General features: G+C 35.1%; 1 protein-coding gene across 2 annotated transcripts in view; it reads right to left on the minus strand.

The window, feature by feature from the left end:
• Positions 1-1,500: 1,500 nt before the first annotated feature.
• CDH18 (cadherin 18) overlaps positions 1,501-17,615 on the minus strand; it is a 466,620-nt gene continuing 450,505 nt past the window's right edge. Inside the window, exons 11-12 of one of the 2 annotated variants that reach the window (XM_004422693.2) lie at positions 10,807-11,058; positions 1,501-2,280 (exon numbers count right to left, since the gene is read on the minus strand). In XM_004422693.2, the coding sequence (XP_004422750.1) occupies positions 1,790-2,280; positions 10,807-11,058 (743 nt within the window). In that variant the 3' untranslated portion in view covers positions 1,501-1,789. The remainder of the gene's footprint in view (positions 2,281-10,806; positions 11,059-17,615) is intronic. The other variant, XM_087443160.1, reaches the window with a different exon arrangement.

Here is a 17,615-nt window from a genome sequence, read left to right on the forward strand (position 1 = left end):
ATCACAGCAAAATATTATCTAAATAACTTGAAACAAAAAACCCAAGAAATTTCATGAAAATTAGCTTATTTGGGAAAATATCAAATAATTAAACATGTATTATATGTTTAGTTAGAAGTTACTTCACTGCTGAAGGTTTTATGAAATTCTCCCATGATAATGTAATATTTTATTCCAAGTGTATATAACTATATATTTATAAGCTAATGGAATTAGAAAATTAGATAGTGTCTGCAAACCTTTATGTAACAGAACACTTTGCAGGTGGCAAAGCGTTTTTATAGATGCTGATTGATCCTCACACAACCCTGTGAGGGAGCAGGGAAGTCTTTCCATCTCTATTTCATAGGTGGGGATCCTGAAGTTCAGAGACTTTAGTGGGCATGTCCAAGGACAAGTATGAATCTCTTATTTTTTTGCTCCTAGTCCTACACATTTTCCTGTATATCCCAAATAGATAAGGGGCTCGTCAGTGAAGTGGGGAAAGTCTGAACCTGTGTGAGGAATAAACATCTAAGTCGATCATTAAGTCTACGAAGTTCCTGTAAATTGGAGGATAATCTTTTCAGACTACATTACTGTCTTGTGAGGTACATATTTTTGACAACTGCCCATGTTATAAATAAGCAAATTAGACTGAAGCATGAACCAATCCTAAAATTTTGGACAATTAATTTTAGGCTTAGAAATGATTAAAAAACTGCTGATTTAAACTTACTAAAACAAATGGAAAAAAGAATAGAGTTCAGGGCCAACCCTTTGGCTTAGTGGTTAAGTTTGGTGCCATCCACTTTGGCAGCCAGAGTTTGGTTCCCAGGTGCGGACCTACACTACTCATCGGCAGCCGTGCTGTGGCAGCAACCCATATACAAAATAGAAGAAGATTGGCACAGATGTTAGCTCAGGGAGAATCTTCCTCAGCCAAAAAAAAAAAAAGAATAGAGTTCTCCAACATTTTCTACAGGATAAGGTTTGTAGCTTTTCTTGAAATTAAATCTTTCCCTGACAGATTATTTGAGTATATCTTAAACCATTCATTCTATCCATTTAAAAAAAGGGGGTTCTCCTGTTAAAATAAAGGGGGGCAGGCAGGACAGAGACAGTAGTGCCCATGCTTCAGAGCAGTGCACAACTGGTGCACAGAAATTGCATACATTATAGTTCAAGCAGCAAATCCCCATGCTCCATCAATTTTGTATGGAGAAAAAAGGTGGGGAGGGCAAATGAAATGTACATACAAGTCCATGATGGAGTGGCCCCGTATCCTGGATATGCCTCATATCATTTAAATACAAGACAAAACTAATGAGATCTGTCACCATAACAGAGTGTGGGTGTCAAGAGGCCACCCAGAAAAGTGGAAAAAGAGGTTGTGATTACCTTCACAAGTTTCATTTTGCAGGGTACCACCCCTAGAAATCAGAGTCATAAGTGATTTTGAACCTTTCTATTTAGTTTTGCTTTTGAAAAGAAACCACAAAATATTGAAACAAATATCATTGTTTGGCTTAATTCAGGTATTCTTAATTAAACAGTACCACAGACTTTATTGAGCAATTGAAAATATACACAAAGAACAATAGCTTTTTCTCTGTATTTTTTTTTAATTTGACTTTCTTCCGATTAAATAACCCAGTTTCCATCATGAAAAGGGCACTTGTTTCTATAGTAGCTGTGCACAGCTCGCTCAGTTCCAAGTACTGTTTCCAGGCTTCTTCCTTGCCATTGCTGAGGTTATATCTGCACTTGCTCAGGAAGCAAATTCTAGAGTGTTCCAAGAATTAACCCCCTAAGTTGTTCTTTCAGATTCTATTTCTCCATAGAGTTCAGCTAACTTTTTAAACTCAGGTCCCCAGTCTCCAAGGTAATGATAATCCTGGTCTGATTGTGTTGTTGCTGAATCCAGAGAGCTGATCGACCCCGCCTCCGATCTCTGACCCTCGTAGGCATATGTCTGAAGAGAGTCATAAGGAGGGACGCTGGGATCTAGGTCGGCTTCAGCCAGTCTTTGCTTAATAAATTCCTGAACATCTATACTTTCCAGGGTGGACAATGTCTGGTGTCTGGGGGTGAAATTCACTTCAGGTCTGATATCTCGCCGGTACTTGAGCTCCTCAGCAGCCGACGGATTCCTCAGGGCTGTGATGTCAAAGGCCTCGGTGTCTTCCTCCCCGCCCCCCTCATCATCATAGGTGACCACATTCTCCCGCACGTCCTCCTCTGAAATGATCAGGGGCTCCTTTTTGCTGCGTCTCAGGGTGATAAAAAGTACTACAATTGCTGAGGAAAAATGGAAAGAGGATGAAGAGTTAGAAAAAAAAGAAGGAAATTCTTGATTTGACATCAGCAATTTCCGATTCTTGTCATCAATTACATTTCATTTCGGCTTGCATTGTAACACAACCCTGATCTCTGCGCTCTCTGCATAACATCTCAAGATTTTTTAATATCTCAAAGAATGATTATCCCTACAAAACATTGGGGATCACTGATCTTCTCTAGAACACCACAATATTCTCATTTGCTAGGCTTATGCATTCAGGATTCTTGGCTCATACTGCAGTACAGCTATTCAATGTTTACGTGGAGGGAAACAGATGATGGAAAAGAAATATGAAATTTTGACTGGAAAAATAATAATGTGTGTGCAGGTCTATGTAGAGATACTTAATCCTTCTAGGGAGATACACTAAGGCAGGATATTTTAAGTTTCTTTAAAATAGGAAGAAGGAGCCCCTACCTTAAACCCTGTACTTTATATGCTTTATAGAAAACCAAAGCAGGAATATTTTACATAGTTGATCTCTTTTGTCCATTATCCTTTAGACTAATATTATCATGCATTAATAATTGCATTCACCTAGCAAGCTGCGAAAGATGTTAATTAATTTGTACACAATTGGTGTTTCAGGATTTTTCACTTTGCACAATGCTCTTTACATAACTTCTTTACTTAATCCTCACGGCAGAGCTGGGGCTTTTCCCATTTTTAAAACGAGGAAACTGAGACTCAGGGGAGATGACATGAATAACTATGATCTGATTTAAGTCTAAGGTCACATAAATGGCAGGTGCATGAGCTTAGGCCTTAATCTATGACTTCTCACACCAAAGGGGATGACGTTTCCATTACCATATTCTGCTTCACTATTTTAAAAACATGCAATAAGCAACTAAGTGACTGGTTGGACATGTGTCTTCGGGTAACTTTACCAAGTACAGTGGATTGGTCCTTATTACCAATACCTCACAACCATTGGATACATTGAGAGAAATGGGTTTTGGGTACTTTGCTTTGGCCATTTTTCAGTAGTTTCAGATCATTCTATTTGATGGTATTAAACCATATTAAGTAGAAAGAATTACCTCTACTTTGTGTCTTTAGGCCCAAAATCGTTTAATTCATCTCTAAATTGTTCTTTTCCTGGTTAGTTGATATTCTAGGCTTTATGATAGTTGTTACTAAGTTCATTAGTATTTTAAACATTCTTTACAATATAATAATCAGAGAAGTACATTCAAATGGCATGTATGGTTGTTAGATTTAGCAAATAATGCAGGACACCCAATTAAATGTGAATTTGAGATGAATAACAACAGTAAAAATAAATGTATTACATATGTATAATATGAGATGAATAACAAAAATATATATATGTATATATATATATACACACACACATATATATATTCAACTATATCCCATGCAATATTTGGGATATACACACACACATATGCAAATAGTTCATGGACACATTTATGAGATAGATGTATATATTTGTCTCAATATTATTGCATGGAACATACTTATATATATATTATAGCATAAAAATATATGTCATAAGTATATTATAGCATTATATATAGCATAAGTATGTCCCATGCAATATATCTGTAAGTATATATGTCTGTATATACATATATATATGTATATGCACACACATATATATTTTTTATATATATTTTAATCTGAAATTCACATTTCTATACTTTATTTTGTCTATCTGTTTACATTCCTATATTGTATTTTATTTGGCAATTCTAGTTATATGTAAGCTTCGAAAAATGGTACTAAAGCAAACAAACACCAGGTTAGCTTCGTCTGATAAAGAACACACCTGGCTTCCTCAAAACTGCCCTTTTACCCCTTACCTCTAAAAAGTAACTTCTAGTCTTACTTTTATTGTTATTGTTTCCTTACTTCTCTGTATAGTTTAATCCCTTTTTATGTGTACCCCTAAACAATATAGATAAGCTTTGCCTGTATTTGAACTAGATACCAAAGTGTACATGTGCTTTTAAGACTTGAAAACATGAAGAGGAAGAGGAAGAGATTTTCAAGCCAGAAGTGGCAAGGATAATTATGAGAGAGAAGTCTACTATATGTTGAAAGAGATGGTCACGGTGCACAGGGAGGAACCTAATTCTGCAGGGAAAAGGCAAGTAAGAGCCTATGAGAATGAAGAAAAAAAGATAAAACATCTTTAGAGAGGTTCAGAGAATCATCTGGAAAAGAATGGAATAAGAGGGTCCTGACAAGGTAACGGGAAAATGTAATGGGGTTGATTATGGCAGACACAGGGAAACATTGAGTCACTATGTTTGAAACAGAGTGATTACAGAAAACTGAGAATGAAATGTGGATGCTACACATGGCCCTGCATCACCAATACTATGCTACAGAATAAAATAGTTTCCCACACATGTTGCTTGTACTTCAAAGACAATTTTTAATATAGCTCTTTATTTTGGAGGAAAAAAAAAGACTTTTGCTGAATGCAGTAAATACACATTTAATACTTCACTGTTTATTTTAGTGTAAATCCAGCCTACACCTTTCTAATTCAATGACCCAAGCAGCCTCCTCAAGTAACTCACTTCACTCTATTCAGAGGTTTAGATTTATTGTCCACTATATATTTTTGCTCATCTTTCTGATTAAGTAAGGAGGCTGTTCTAGATTAAAACATTTATTTCTTTAGACCGCCTAATTTATTATGGTAAAATTTCTTACTTTTCTCAATAAATCAAGTAAATGGTTGGTGGTTGATGTCAAGTGAATTTATGGGTATAGCGTAACAGGGAAAATGTGATCTACACTGTTATCAAAGTGGAGGTAATTTCCATCCTTCATCAATATTAGTACCATATTTGTCTAATGAAACATGGGTGATAACACTGGGTTTATTATTCAGATGGCTTATATTTGCTTATTCCCTCACATTTAAGAAAATATTCTTGATATATTTTGATTCAAAATATAGATAGTAGTTAAGTTTGAACTTTGTGCTTTTGTATCTATCTCTTTTCCAGGCATAGACAGATATTTGCCAGTGACCAATGATTCCTAGATTTTTTACATACCTATTTAATATACAGATCAACATATAATTAATCACATAATTTGACAGACTTTTAAGGGTGAAAGGGGATGTCATTTATAATAACATCAGGACATCAGGACAAATATGGACATACGGTCCCTCTAGTCAAAGGCAAATTCGGATCAACTCAGAGAAGAATTTGGAAACATGGATGAGAAGATGTGCTCTGAATGAATTGCTTTACATTCTTGTTTGCTCAGTAGATGTTGCTGGAGAAGATGGCACAGTGGAGATACTCTATAAACAATTCTTATGTGGATAAACAAAAGAATAATCTCGGTGAAAGTGACAATGTGGTATTGTGTTAAGTGAATCTTCATGAATAGTAATAGCCTCACTAGGAAAATAACTTTTAAATATTTTTTTTTAATTCCGCTTATGGATTTAAATATTTTTTTAAAATCCGCTTATGGATTTAATACCAAACACTGAATTTTGCTTGAAAACATTTTTTAATGTTTGAAAACCAAACTAAATATTTCCTCCAAAATCCTGAGATCAAAATTCTTTTAAGAGAATGAGTGATGATAATAATTATAGATTTGAAAGTTAAATTCTTCTTATTTAAAAACTGGCAGTCAAATGAATATATTCAACTGATCCCCCCCACATACGGTCTATCAAACCAGATAAGTGAAACAAGGTATCTCTTCTTACAGTGGGTCATCTGGGAAAAGATAATATGATAGAGCCATGACATAATAAAAGAAATGAGAGATACAGAGCTTATCCTTCTTTGTTCAAAATTATAAGTGATTTCTGGTATTTTGCAGTTTGGTTATATTATGCGGATTGGAACACGAATAAACTGTAGTATTTTTGAGAGGTCTTTATTCTAATGAATATTTTATTCTTGGTTAGTGTATTTCTTTTTCTTCTCTTCTCTTCTCTTTGAGTTTCGCCAGGATTTTAAACCCACTTGATTCTTTTTATTTAAGAAAATTAAAATGAATTTATTGTGTCATTAATTTATTTTATTCACAAAGGAATTCAAATTTGGGGAAATATTTTTCTATTTATTTTCTTATATATTTTATTTATGTTATCATTGCAGTGCTTTGAGTACTATGGGGTTTTGAGTTTTCATAACTTAAACTGTCATACAACTTGCATTTGAATACATTATGTACTGACTCCCAACATACTTCTCCCAAAATATTTCCCATGGCAGATGTTTTTACTCCTAAATCACTTGCTTCTTTATTAGACTATGATAGATTAGTACTAAATTTGGTGGAATGAGGTGGTCCAAGTCAGGGAGATTATTTTTATTAGCTTCAGTAGTGCTATTGGTCACACCTGGTATTGGCACTTTTCATTGAAACTTATTTTTTCAAACTAAGGGGGGCCATAAATTCATTTAAGGTAGCTCTGAATACAAGCAGGCTGGCAGTTATCCCCCCACCAATGCCACCTTCCTCTCTTAGTCCCTTACTCTCCTCAACCCAAATCCACTCTGATCCCCATTTATCAGGAGATTTACATTCAAGAGTAGGAGGAATCTATGCGGAGGACTTATCTAGGTCGCCTGTTTATATGTGATGGGTGGAATGAAAGAGTAGCCAGTAGAGGTCTGATTCAGATCCTGATTCAATGAGTTCTTATGTCAAGTGTGACTACGATTTGCTCTGCCAACTGCCCTGGTCCCCTTGGCAAGTGATGGGGTGAGATTGGGAAAGAAATGTCAGATCCCTGGGAGGGAAAGAGGACTATAGCTACCCCCTCCTTTAGCACCAAACTCTGATTGTATCCTGAAGGCCCACTCTAAATTCTCCCCCACCATCCCATAAAATGGACCTGACAAAGGTAATCCTGATAGAACACAACCCAACCCACAACATGTACATCTATGATTTAAAGTTAGGCCCATTGCTTTTCAAGCACGATTTTCAGATAATCAATAAATACATAGATGGAGTCTGACCATATTGTGAAATATTGAATCATATTAAACCTATGATAAAGCATAAATAAGCACTACAAAATTTTACAGATGACTAAGGTCCTCCTCGTCGAAATTTTATTTTCACAGATTCAGAAATAGAAACAAGAGACTGAATGAGTCGTCTGGGATTACATGGTTAATTAGTGGTAAAACTAGGGCTGGGTTTATACAATCATAGTCATTTTCTCAAACAAATAGCTAATAGTTAAACATTTTTCAATATTAAAATATTAGTTTCACAAGTTGTTTAGCTATTAGAGCTGAATGTTATTTCAGAATTACAAGTTCTAAAATAAAGTTTTGCAACCTCTGGTTTTGCAGATTTTCTTTTTTTTTTTTTGAAAATTATGAGCTCTCACAGTAACCAATATTATTTCAAAATTACAAATGACTATATTCTGAGTCTGTTGGCTAGATATTTTCTGAATAACAATAAACCTTTACAATGTCGTGAAAAATATAAATTACATTATAAATAATGACTGTCTAAACCTAAGCTCATGAAATTACTCTGTATCCTTTGGATAAAACTGTAACACAAATTTCAGTTTCAAGAAAAATTGAAGGAGTAAACATATCAAATAGCAACTTTGTTTCCTTAGTCCTGAGGGATAGCGTAAAATTTTTAAATGTTCTCTTATTTAGCCCAAAGGGGAAACAACCTTTTCATAGACTCAATTAAAGGAAAGTACTGCTTCATGAAACAATAAAATGTTTTTTATATAATGTATCTTAAATGTACTGGTATATTAACATTTTTTCAATTACTTTTTAAGGTTTCATCTTAGTTTACAAAATAGTTTTATGATGATAAATGAAAACAAAAGCCAAAAGTCAAATAACTTCCCCGACTGAACTATCTTTCAGAATAAGGATTCCTGAAGAACTTACGTTAGAGTCACAAAGTTCTAGGGCTGGCCCTGTGGCTTAGCAGTTAAGTACGCGCCATCCACTACTGGCGGCCCGGGTTCAGATCCCGGGCTCGCACTGACGCACCGCTTCTCCGGCCATGCTGAGGCCGTGTCCCACATACAGCAACTAGCAGGATGTGCAACTATGACATACAACTATCTACTGGGGCTTTGGGGAGAAAAAGGGGAAAAAAAAGGAGGAGGATTGGCAATAGACGTTAGCTCAGGCCAGTCTTCCTCAGCAAAAAGAGGAGGATTAGCACAGATGACAGCTCAGGGCTGATCTTCCTCACACACAAAAGAAAAAAAAAGTCACGAAGTTCTAGTCTTCGTAGTTTAAGTTAGGAACTCTAGAGGGATTAATGTTTGTAGTTGTTGTTTTGTTTTATTTTCTGATTTTGGTTTGTTTATGAGTTTTTGTTTTAATTTTCAAAGACCAAAAAAGTAATATGTTAATATCTAAAGAAAATAACATTTGTGACCAATCAATATATAAATAAATAAAAGCTAGAAAGTCTGATTTTCCTGGCTTCCTTCTCCAGCATGCATTTACTATAAAAGACCATGTACTACAATGAAATACTTCTTGCTATGGTGCACCCAATCTCCAGGCTCCACATTGCTAAATGCAACTGATACTTTTTGCTACTCAACTTCTTATTTAACTTCTGAGAAGCTTTTGACATTTTTGAATTCTCTGTCCTCTTTGATACCCATTTTTCCTTTGACTTTTAGGACATTATACTTTACTAATTTTCTTCCTTCTTCTCTGACTTCTCCTTCGATCTCTCAGCTAGCTCATCCTTCTTGACTTTGTGATCACACTGGAGTTTATCACAGCTCAGTCCTAGTCTATTGTGTCTTTCTTTACCCTGTATTCTCTTGCTGTAGTGACTTCAACAAAGTGCCCTTCTGGTGTCCCCTAGCTCAGGGAAGATCATGGCCCACATTCAGCAAGAGATGAAAAGTCTTCTTTGATACCGTTCTAACTCAGCTACATAGTTAATTTACCCAAGATCATCTTTTTTTTTGGAATTTTTGGCTATTGTATTTTTAGCTTTTGGAAACTTGCTTCAAGAAAAAGACATAATGTCATAAACATGAGATATTGATTCACTGACATGAAATTATGAATGCTGCTTTTTCAAATGGAATCTCAGGTACTTCCAGTAAACATTCAGTTAAGATTTTGATAAATATTTTCAGCCGAGGATCTGCGTCATATTACCCAAGATCACTTTTGATTTCACCTAAAACATCTTGATAGTATCCACCTTCTTTATCTCCACTCTCAGTATGTTAGTTCAACTATGCTATGTCTGAGCGAGACAATTGCATCGTCTTCCTAATCAGTTTGCCTACATGTCTTGCCATCATGAGATCTGTCCTCTACTTCATTCATAGTCATCTTTTTTCAAAATGCAAATTTTATGATGGAATTTGCTTGCTTTAAACCTCTTTTTACACTCCTAGAATAAAGCCCACCCTCTCTACCATGCCCATCGAAGCCCCAAACTGTCATACTTCTGCCTAAATATTCACTATACTTTTCAGCCTCATTCTACCTTTCTCTCCACTCCCTCTGTACAGGTAATTTGTCTTCTATCCTAGGAACAAAACAAGGAACATTCCTTGCAAGAAAGTCTGTCTCACCAAAGTATAGAGTGTTTGTTCTTTTTTTTTTTTTTTAAAGTATGCACAGTACTAAGAAAAGAGGAAAAGATAAGGCTGCTAAGAGAAAGGTAGAAAGGAGGAGAGATGTTGGAAAAATAAATATGTCTCCACTTCCAACTATGAAGCAGAAAGATTCTTTATATCTCTTTCTTGTTTTAAAAATCTGGATTTGCTGTCTTGTTTTAAACAGCAATCTTAAGAGTTTATAGTAATATCAGCTTCAAATGTGGTTGTGTTAAGATTTAGCCTATTAAAAAGATAATATATAATTAGAGAAAGTGTTTTATTTTTTATAAAATGAAATGTAATGCAAATCTGCAATTAAAAATCTTATTAAATTTAATAAAATTTAATATCTCTAAGGCCAAAATTATAGACTTAGCACTTTAGAATTCTTCTAACATTGATGATTAAATAATATTTTAGACTAATAAAAGTTTCTACAAGAAATCTCTTTTGTATTTGGTGTTCAGATTCATTTTAGAATGATATCACTTATGTTCTTTGAAATAAATTGTAAAAGTCCTTTCAATATGTGATTTAGATTATTTAATATCAATTCTTTCTAAAATAGATTCTTTCCAAAAGGATTTCTCTCATAGTCTGTCTTTTCTTCTGATATTTCAACTCTTTTATCACATTTGAATCAAATTATTTCTAGATTAACTATGGTATTGAGAAAGTTAACTAAAAGGAAATCTGTGCAGCTATGTTTTGTATCTAAATTATTCATTCCTAACTCTTAAGTTTTGTCGAAATGACTGTCTGTCTCTGCCTCTCTCTCTATCCCTTTGTCTCTCTGTCGGTCTTTCTCTTTTCTAATGCACTATTGGCCATTGCAGGGTACGTTCAGCATTGCAGTCATCTAAAATTAGGATTTAGAATGTCTTACCTAGGAGAATGACAACACACAGAAGAATAGCAATTAAGGCTCCTGTACTCAAACCTGCCGAGGACAGGAACGCTTCTGCATGGCAGGTCCGCACGCGCCCATCTCTCTCGCATGCACAAACCCTGATGGTGAGGGTGCTGCTGCTGCTGAGAGAGGGGATTCCACCATCAGAGATCATAATGGGGAGATAATACACATCCTGAATAGTTCGACTAAATCTCCTCCGCCTTGTCAGAATGCTGGCTGTGTTATCTATGACAGACATAAGCAAAACAAAATGTACTTAGTAAAGCTGCCATTAAAGATTCACATTACCTTCAATGGATAAAATGGGTATGTGATCTCTTTTTCAGTTTATGAAATGGAAAAGGGAGCATGACGGGGGGATTATTAAAGAGTAACTAATATTGGTTCTCAAATTTGGAACCTATTTGAAAAGTTAATCGAGCCCAAACCAAAATAGAGGGGAAACAGGGGAAGACAGAGGAGGGAGGGAGCGATAAACATTTGGACATGGACATAACAGCCAAGGGATTTAAAAAGATACAGATAGCTTTAAGTCAGTGGATCCTAAACTTTGGGATGAGCGAGTGGTCCCCAACCCAAAACTGATGACTCTGAAAGTAAGCAGTAGAAACAGACATCTGCATTTTTAGCAAACTATTCAGGTGATGTTAATGTACAAAAAAGCCTAAGAACCACTGGTATAGGTAATTTATTCATGGAGACACCAGATCAATTGATAAACCTTTTAGACTTAGTTGTAACTTGAAGCACTCTTGTTATAGTGGGCACACCATGGGAAAGTTAATGATATATAAAACAGTTAATTCTATTTTTTATGTGCTTTTTAAATGTTATGTACTATAGTAAATGCTTGCATGATATATTTTGCTCAATCCATACAAACTTATGAGGGAGAGGATGTTAAATTCCTTATATTTTAGGGAAAATTATTTTTACTATAAGTAATAACTTAAAAATAAATAACCTGAGTCCCAGAGGGTAAGGTGCCCAAAATCACACAGCTAGTGAATGATCAGGCTAGAACCCCAATACGTTCTAGAACCCTGCTCACAACCACAATGTTGTACTGCCTCTTCTTCACCAATTCACTTCCAATTGGTATCGATGGCCTCAGTTGCACATAGTACACGGTTATCTTAGCATTGTTATTCCTCATTCCAGGCTTATTAGCTAAAAGACACTTCTGGTGCATACTTGGATATGTTGCTCGTATCCACTGCATGGAAGGGCTTGTTGCTCTAGCTGTAAACCGCCGCCTGGCCCAAGGTCACACCCTTCCCGAGTAGCACATAATCAATGACTCATTGCTGCAAGGTTATAAAGGTTAAGCCATGTCTGCTGAATGCAGACAATACTGAAGGGCAAGTTTAGTTCCAGAGCTTTCCCATGGGGTCAGCCATGGAGGCATTAAAATTGTGTGGCAGCTCGATTTCTCACTCTGCCCAACCCTTTTTCCTTCCACTGAGGTCCACAGACGTTGCTTTCAAGGGCACACTCCAGTGACATCCTGCCCTCTAAACTCGAATTCAGTGTCAGCTTCTCAGAGAATCAAGCTTTTGACTACACCTATGAGTTAATTACTTTTCACTAAAAAGTAAGTAAATTATTGGACAATTGTATTTAGGGATTCTTTTTCTCATATGAGTTTCTTTTATTTTGAAAATTGGAATTCTGTTACATATAAATATGTTTATGATCGTCATGACATAATACCCTGCAGCTATATTTTCTTGATTGTACTTTTCTAAATTAATATAATATAAAGATAATAGATTTTTCAAATATTAAATCTAATACAGATGATAAAACATGAATTACATATTATATATATAAATTATATATATACACACATATAGATATGCACACATCTGTCTGTCTATTTATCTACCTACCTATCTATGTTGTTGAAGGCTTGTTATGGTGCATAAGTAATCTAATAAGGAGTTGAAAAAGATTTTCTTACCTGGTAGAAAAGGAATAAAAAAAAATATGTCAACTGTCTATTCTGAAGCAGCCTTCAGAATAGAGAAAGAAAAATAGAGAAATTGCAACATGTGTGTTATATAACTGTATAACAGTCATGGGTACTCTCCCAGAAAACCTGACCTTGGAGGAAGCACGTCTATCAGTTGTAGGATGTTGCATCGTGATTAATATAAACTTGCCTATATGTACAATTCCTCAGTCTAAGGAAAAGGTATGAACTAAGTTTTCACAGGCACAAACATGTTTGAGAATCTCACTGCTGGTCCTCTGAAGAGTGATGCAAGGCACTGGTCCCTGATCTCGGTAAACATGAATAATAACAAGTGGAATGACATGATACCATGCAGTAGGAGACAGGGACTCCCTTTTATGGCTCTGGTCTAGTTTACACTTTACATTCTTAATCTGGAAGCAAGCTGCCTTTCAGGATAATTATCAGAAATGCAATCAGAAACATGATCAGCAACAAGAGGAAAGTCAGAATATGTTTCTGGTGCACTTTAAGTTAAATAGAAAGCTCTCAGACATGGAGACACAAAAATGTTCTTTCCTTTTTCCAGCTGAAGGCTTGACTTTTGAAAAGAAAAGAGGATTCAGGAAGCAAAGAGCTTCCCATCTAAAAAGGCTTACTACAGCAGAATAATGAGCTCTTGACAAGGATATTGTGTACCTCATCGGAACTGCAAAAATGTACTTGGCAGAAGACTCACTGAACTTGAACAAGAAACCTCTGAACTAAAATGAAAGGGATAAGAAGATATACACTCACATATATAAATAAACATGTATGCATATATATATTTTATATATATATATACAGAAAACAAATTGTCTTGCTGAAACTGCAAAATTGGGAGACAAAAGAAAAAACAAGTCTCCAAACTTGAATTATAACGTTTAAAAAAATTAAGTATTATATAAAGTCTTGCATGACTTCCAAGTGGATCAAAAAATTAGCATGAGCTGAATAAAGGAAAACCATAGCAGGATGGAACATCTGTGGATGAAAGTACCTATTATCAATGTCACTTAAAGGACGATTTCTAATAATGTATCACGTGTACCCAGTCTTGGTTACTGATTCTCTCAGCAATTTGGATGAAGACAGAAGCTTACAGAACACTTGGATGTCAAGCTAATAGAGCTAAGATATTGGATTAGGATTCCAGGAGATTTTGAGCAGTTGGCACAAAGATCTTAAACTAAAAAGACAACATGAAATCACGATGTATGTTAGAGGACAAACTTTGAAAAGTATCACATAGGATAGCTCTTGAGTAACATCTATTATTTTGAAATACATATATATTATATCTGAATATATATCTATATCTTATATATATATATATCTGAATGGAGCAATAAGGCAGTAGAGAGGCCAAATAAGCTCAAACAGTCTCAGAAGCATTCAATCAAGTTATGGAATTTTTATGCATCTCTTTATGGAGAAGACTTCATTGGAATACTGTGCATATTGTTGGGTCTACTACCTTAAAAGTGATACTTTAACCCAATGTCGTATATTTAGAAGAGCTTGACTGGGATGGTAAAAGAGTTAGAAAAATATGTCCTATGAAGAATCTTCGAAACAAAAGTGTGAGAATTCTACATGTCATGTATGAATTTAGGAGACTAAAGGGTCTCAGAAATTGTCCAGAAATTGGGGAAACTCTCTTAGTAATTACTGTCTTTCTAAATGTAATCAATACATTCCTGATACTCCCAGTAACTATATCTTCAGTGTAATGTAGAAAAAGTCTTGAACATGTTTTAATCTTTCAAAGTAAATGACAGTGCTTTCTTTATTTTGTTATATATCCTATTTATTGTTTGGAAAATAATATGGGCACATATAGGAAGAATCAGAAAGATTGCCATGCTGATACATAATATCTGACTCTCCTAGGTATTTAAAAATATCATTGCGATGACTGTGAAAGCATCAAAATTTAGAGTCCTTTGAAAAGCAATAATAATGATAACAACAAAATTCATTTTTGCACCTATAAGAATTCCAGGGATGGGCCGGCACCGTGGCTTAGCGGTTAAGTGCGCGCGCTCCACTACTGGCGGCCCAGGTTCAGATCCCGGGCACGCACTGAGGCACCGCTTCTCCGGCCATGCTGAGGCCGTGTCCCACATACAGCAACTAGAAGGATGTGCATCTATGACACACAACTAGCTACTGGGGCTTTGGGGAAAAAAAAGGAGGAGGATTGGCAATAGATGTTAGCTCAGAGCTGGTCCTCCTCAGCAAAACGAGGAGGATTAGCATGGATGTTAGCTCAGGGCTGATCTTCCTCACACGCACACACAAAAAAAGAATTCCAGGGATTTTATAATTGACTGAAAATTTTGTGAGTACCTTTGACAAAAATATTTATAGTGAAATACATTGTTGGATACATAGGTACATTTCCAACCTCTATATTTCTACAGGGATGAAAGGCTACAGAATATGATTGTATAATAAAAGTTTCATACTGCTTCTAGAATTCAGATATAATTTTCTTGAATTAATAGTATGTGTCTATTTCTTTGTTCAATATTCTGAAAGATCTTGAAAGCTTCTAATCTCTGTACCACTTTTGTAAACTCTAAGACAGTTTAAGTTAAAATAAGGCATGCTTTTAAAATATCCCTGGGGAAAAAGCAAATTCTATATTAAATCCAAAATTACTTTATATCTTGGAAAGTATTAAAACTATGTGTTCATCAGAACTCTTAAATTATTAGATACCCTACACTCCCTGTCATTTCAATGGATTCCTTGTTTGATAACGCAAGCATAAAGATATACTTTACCTCAAGCATAGCCTAGCAGACAATTAAAATAATATTTCTGAATCTATCTGAACAGCAGAAACGTTTGAGATCCTCAGATATGCATCTCTAATTGGACTAAATTTTTTTAATCTGTTTGAAGACAAAGCTAGTAAATAGAATCTTAATTCCCACGGATAAATATGCATGGCTTCATATCGTTTCCATTTTTTTCTAGTCTTCCAGCAGCAATAAAATCCATTCATAATTTAACTGTTATCAGAGCCCATCCATGAAACAAAATGCTCTTTTGCTTTCCTGCAAAGCTCCTTTCACATAATAGGTACTTGATAAATAATGATTTGAACTACCCTCAGCAGGAACTTGTCTTCTGTTTCAGTTTTCTTATTATGTTGACATGTATTAAGAAATTAAAACCAAAATGAGCCAGCATATCTTGTAATACCTCAGCAGCATGATCGCCTCATGCTCTCTACTGAATGTTTATTCCTTCTTGCATGTTTCCTGACTTCCTCTCCTTTTAATCCTAGGATTGCCCTAATCTCAGTTTTCAGACTCTAGATTCTGCCTGTTCATTTAAGTTTATAAACATCCTCCTGGCCTCACTTGTGTTTCTGCCAAACCACAAATGTGTGATCCAATATTTCATTATGGTCTTATTTGCACCCTGGAATGCCCTCCCTTTGACCATCTGCCACACTTCTTGACAATCTTTAAATCCCAGATAAACACAACCATCCACTGTCTAAGGTTTCCGCTTTCGGAGTCATAAAAAATGCTGGTAAAATAGTTATAATCATCTTAATAGATTCCACCAAGTATGTACAGAAAGCTAGACTAGGCTCTCAAAGGAGATTAGTAATCAATCCACCTAATATCCATATTTTATCAGATGCCACACAGTAAGTTTCTTTTGCAATTTTCTTTTGAGTTCTGTTCTCCCACTCACAGCAAAAAAACATCTTTTTTCAAAAAGAAGCCACCATCTATTAGCAACATTTTAAAACCACATTTGAAATTGCTCAGTCTTTCTTTGCTACTTTGTCTATCCATGTACACAAGACTCTGTATGGTAGAGACCAAAAAAAAGGAGTATAAATACATATGAAACAAAAGTATAAATCTTGAAGAATATCAGCAAATCTGTTCATGAATAACACATATGAATTTGCATAAGATTGTTAATTTAGGTGGAGAGGATGATAGAGAAGAAAAAAGGAGCTTTTAAAAATAGAAATCCAACCCAAAATGCAAAATAATTCATAACCATATCACAATATCACAATAATATAATAATTGCAGAAATTGCAGAAGAGATAAGAGCATCAGTTTATAAAAAAAAAAAAAGGAATATGACTCCAAGAGAAACCCTCTACCCATTATTTATCACATAACTTTAACAAACACTATTATTTTTAGTAGGGTAGAGATGAGTCAAAGTAGAAGAAATTATGTTTGGAGTCACTACAATCATCCACCACATAATGACGTTTCGGTCAACGGCAGACCTCATATAGGACAGTGGTCTCACAAGGTTGGTACCATACAGCCTAGGTGTGTAGTAGGCTACACCATCTAAGTGTGTGTAAGTACATTCTATGATGTTCACACAACAACGAAATCGCCTAAGGACGCATTTCTCAGAATGTATTCTCATCATCAACAGACACATGACTGTGTATTTATAAACACTGAGTGAAATTGTAAGGAAAAAACCTTAGAGAGCTTAAAAATCAAACATATAATCTTATTTTAAAATTGTTTATAAAGTTTCCCCAGCCTGAAGGCAGAGGGTGGAGTAGATGATTTCTGTAGCATTATGTGAGTCTCCTCAAGGAAGGACTTAAGGCCAAAGAGTGCAACCTACATTTTACCAATAGAAAGAAAAACAAAGTGGCATGAAATAGTAAAATTAGCCATATTTTTGTTTTGATTTTCTAGTTTTATTTATTTATTTATTTATTTATTTTGCTTAGTTGATATGAGTCAGTTGTCTTTTTATCGTCACTGTG

Source organism: Ceratotherium simum, chromosome 18, assembly GCF_057802395.1.
Source record: "Ceratotherium simum simum isolate JZ-2026a chromosome 18, ASM5780239v1, whole genome shotgun sequence".
Taxonomy (NCBI): Eukaryota; Metazoa; Chordata; class Mammalia; order Perissodactyla; family Rhinocerotidae; genus Ceratotherium; species Ceratotherium simum.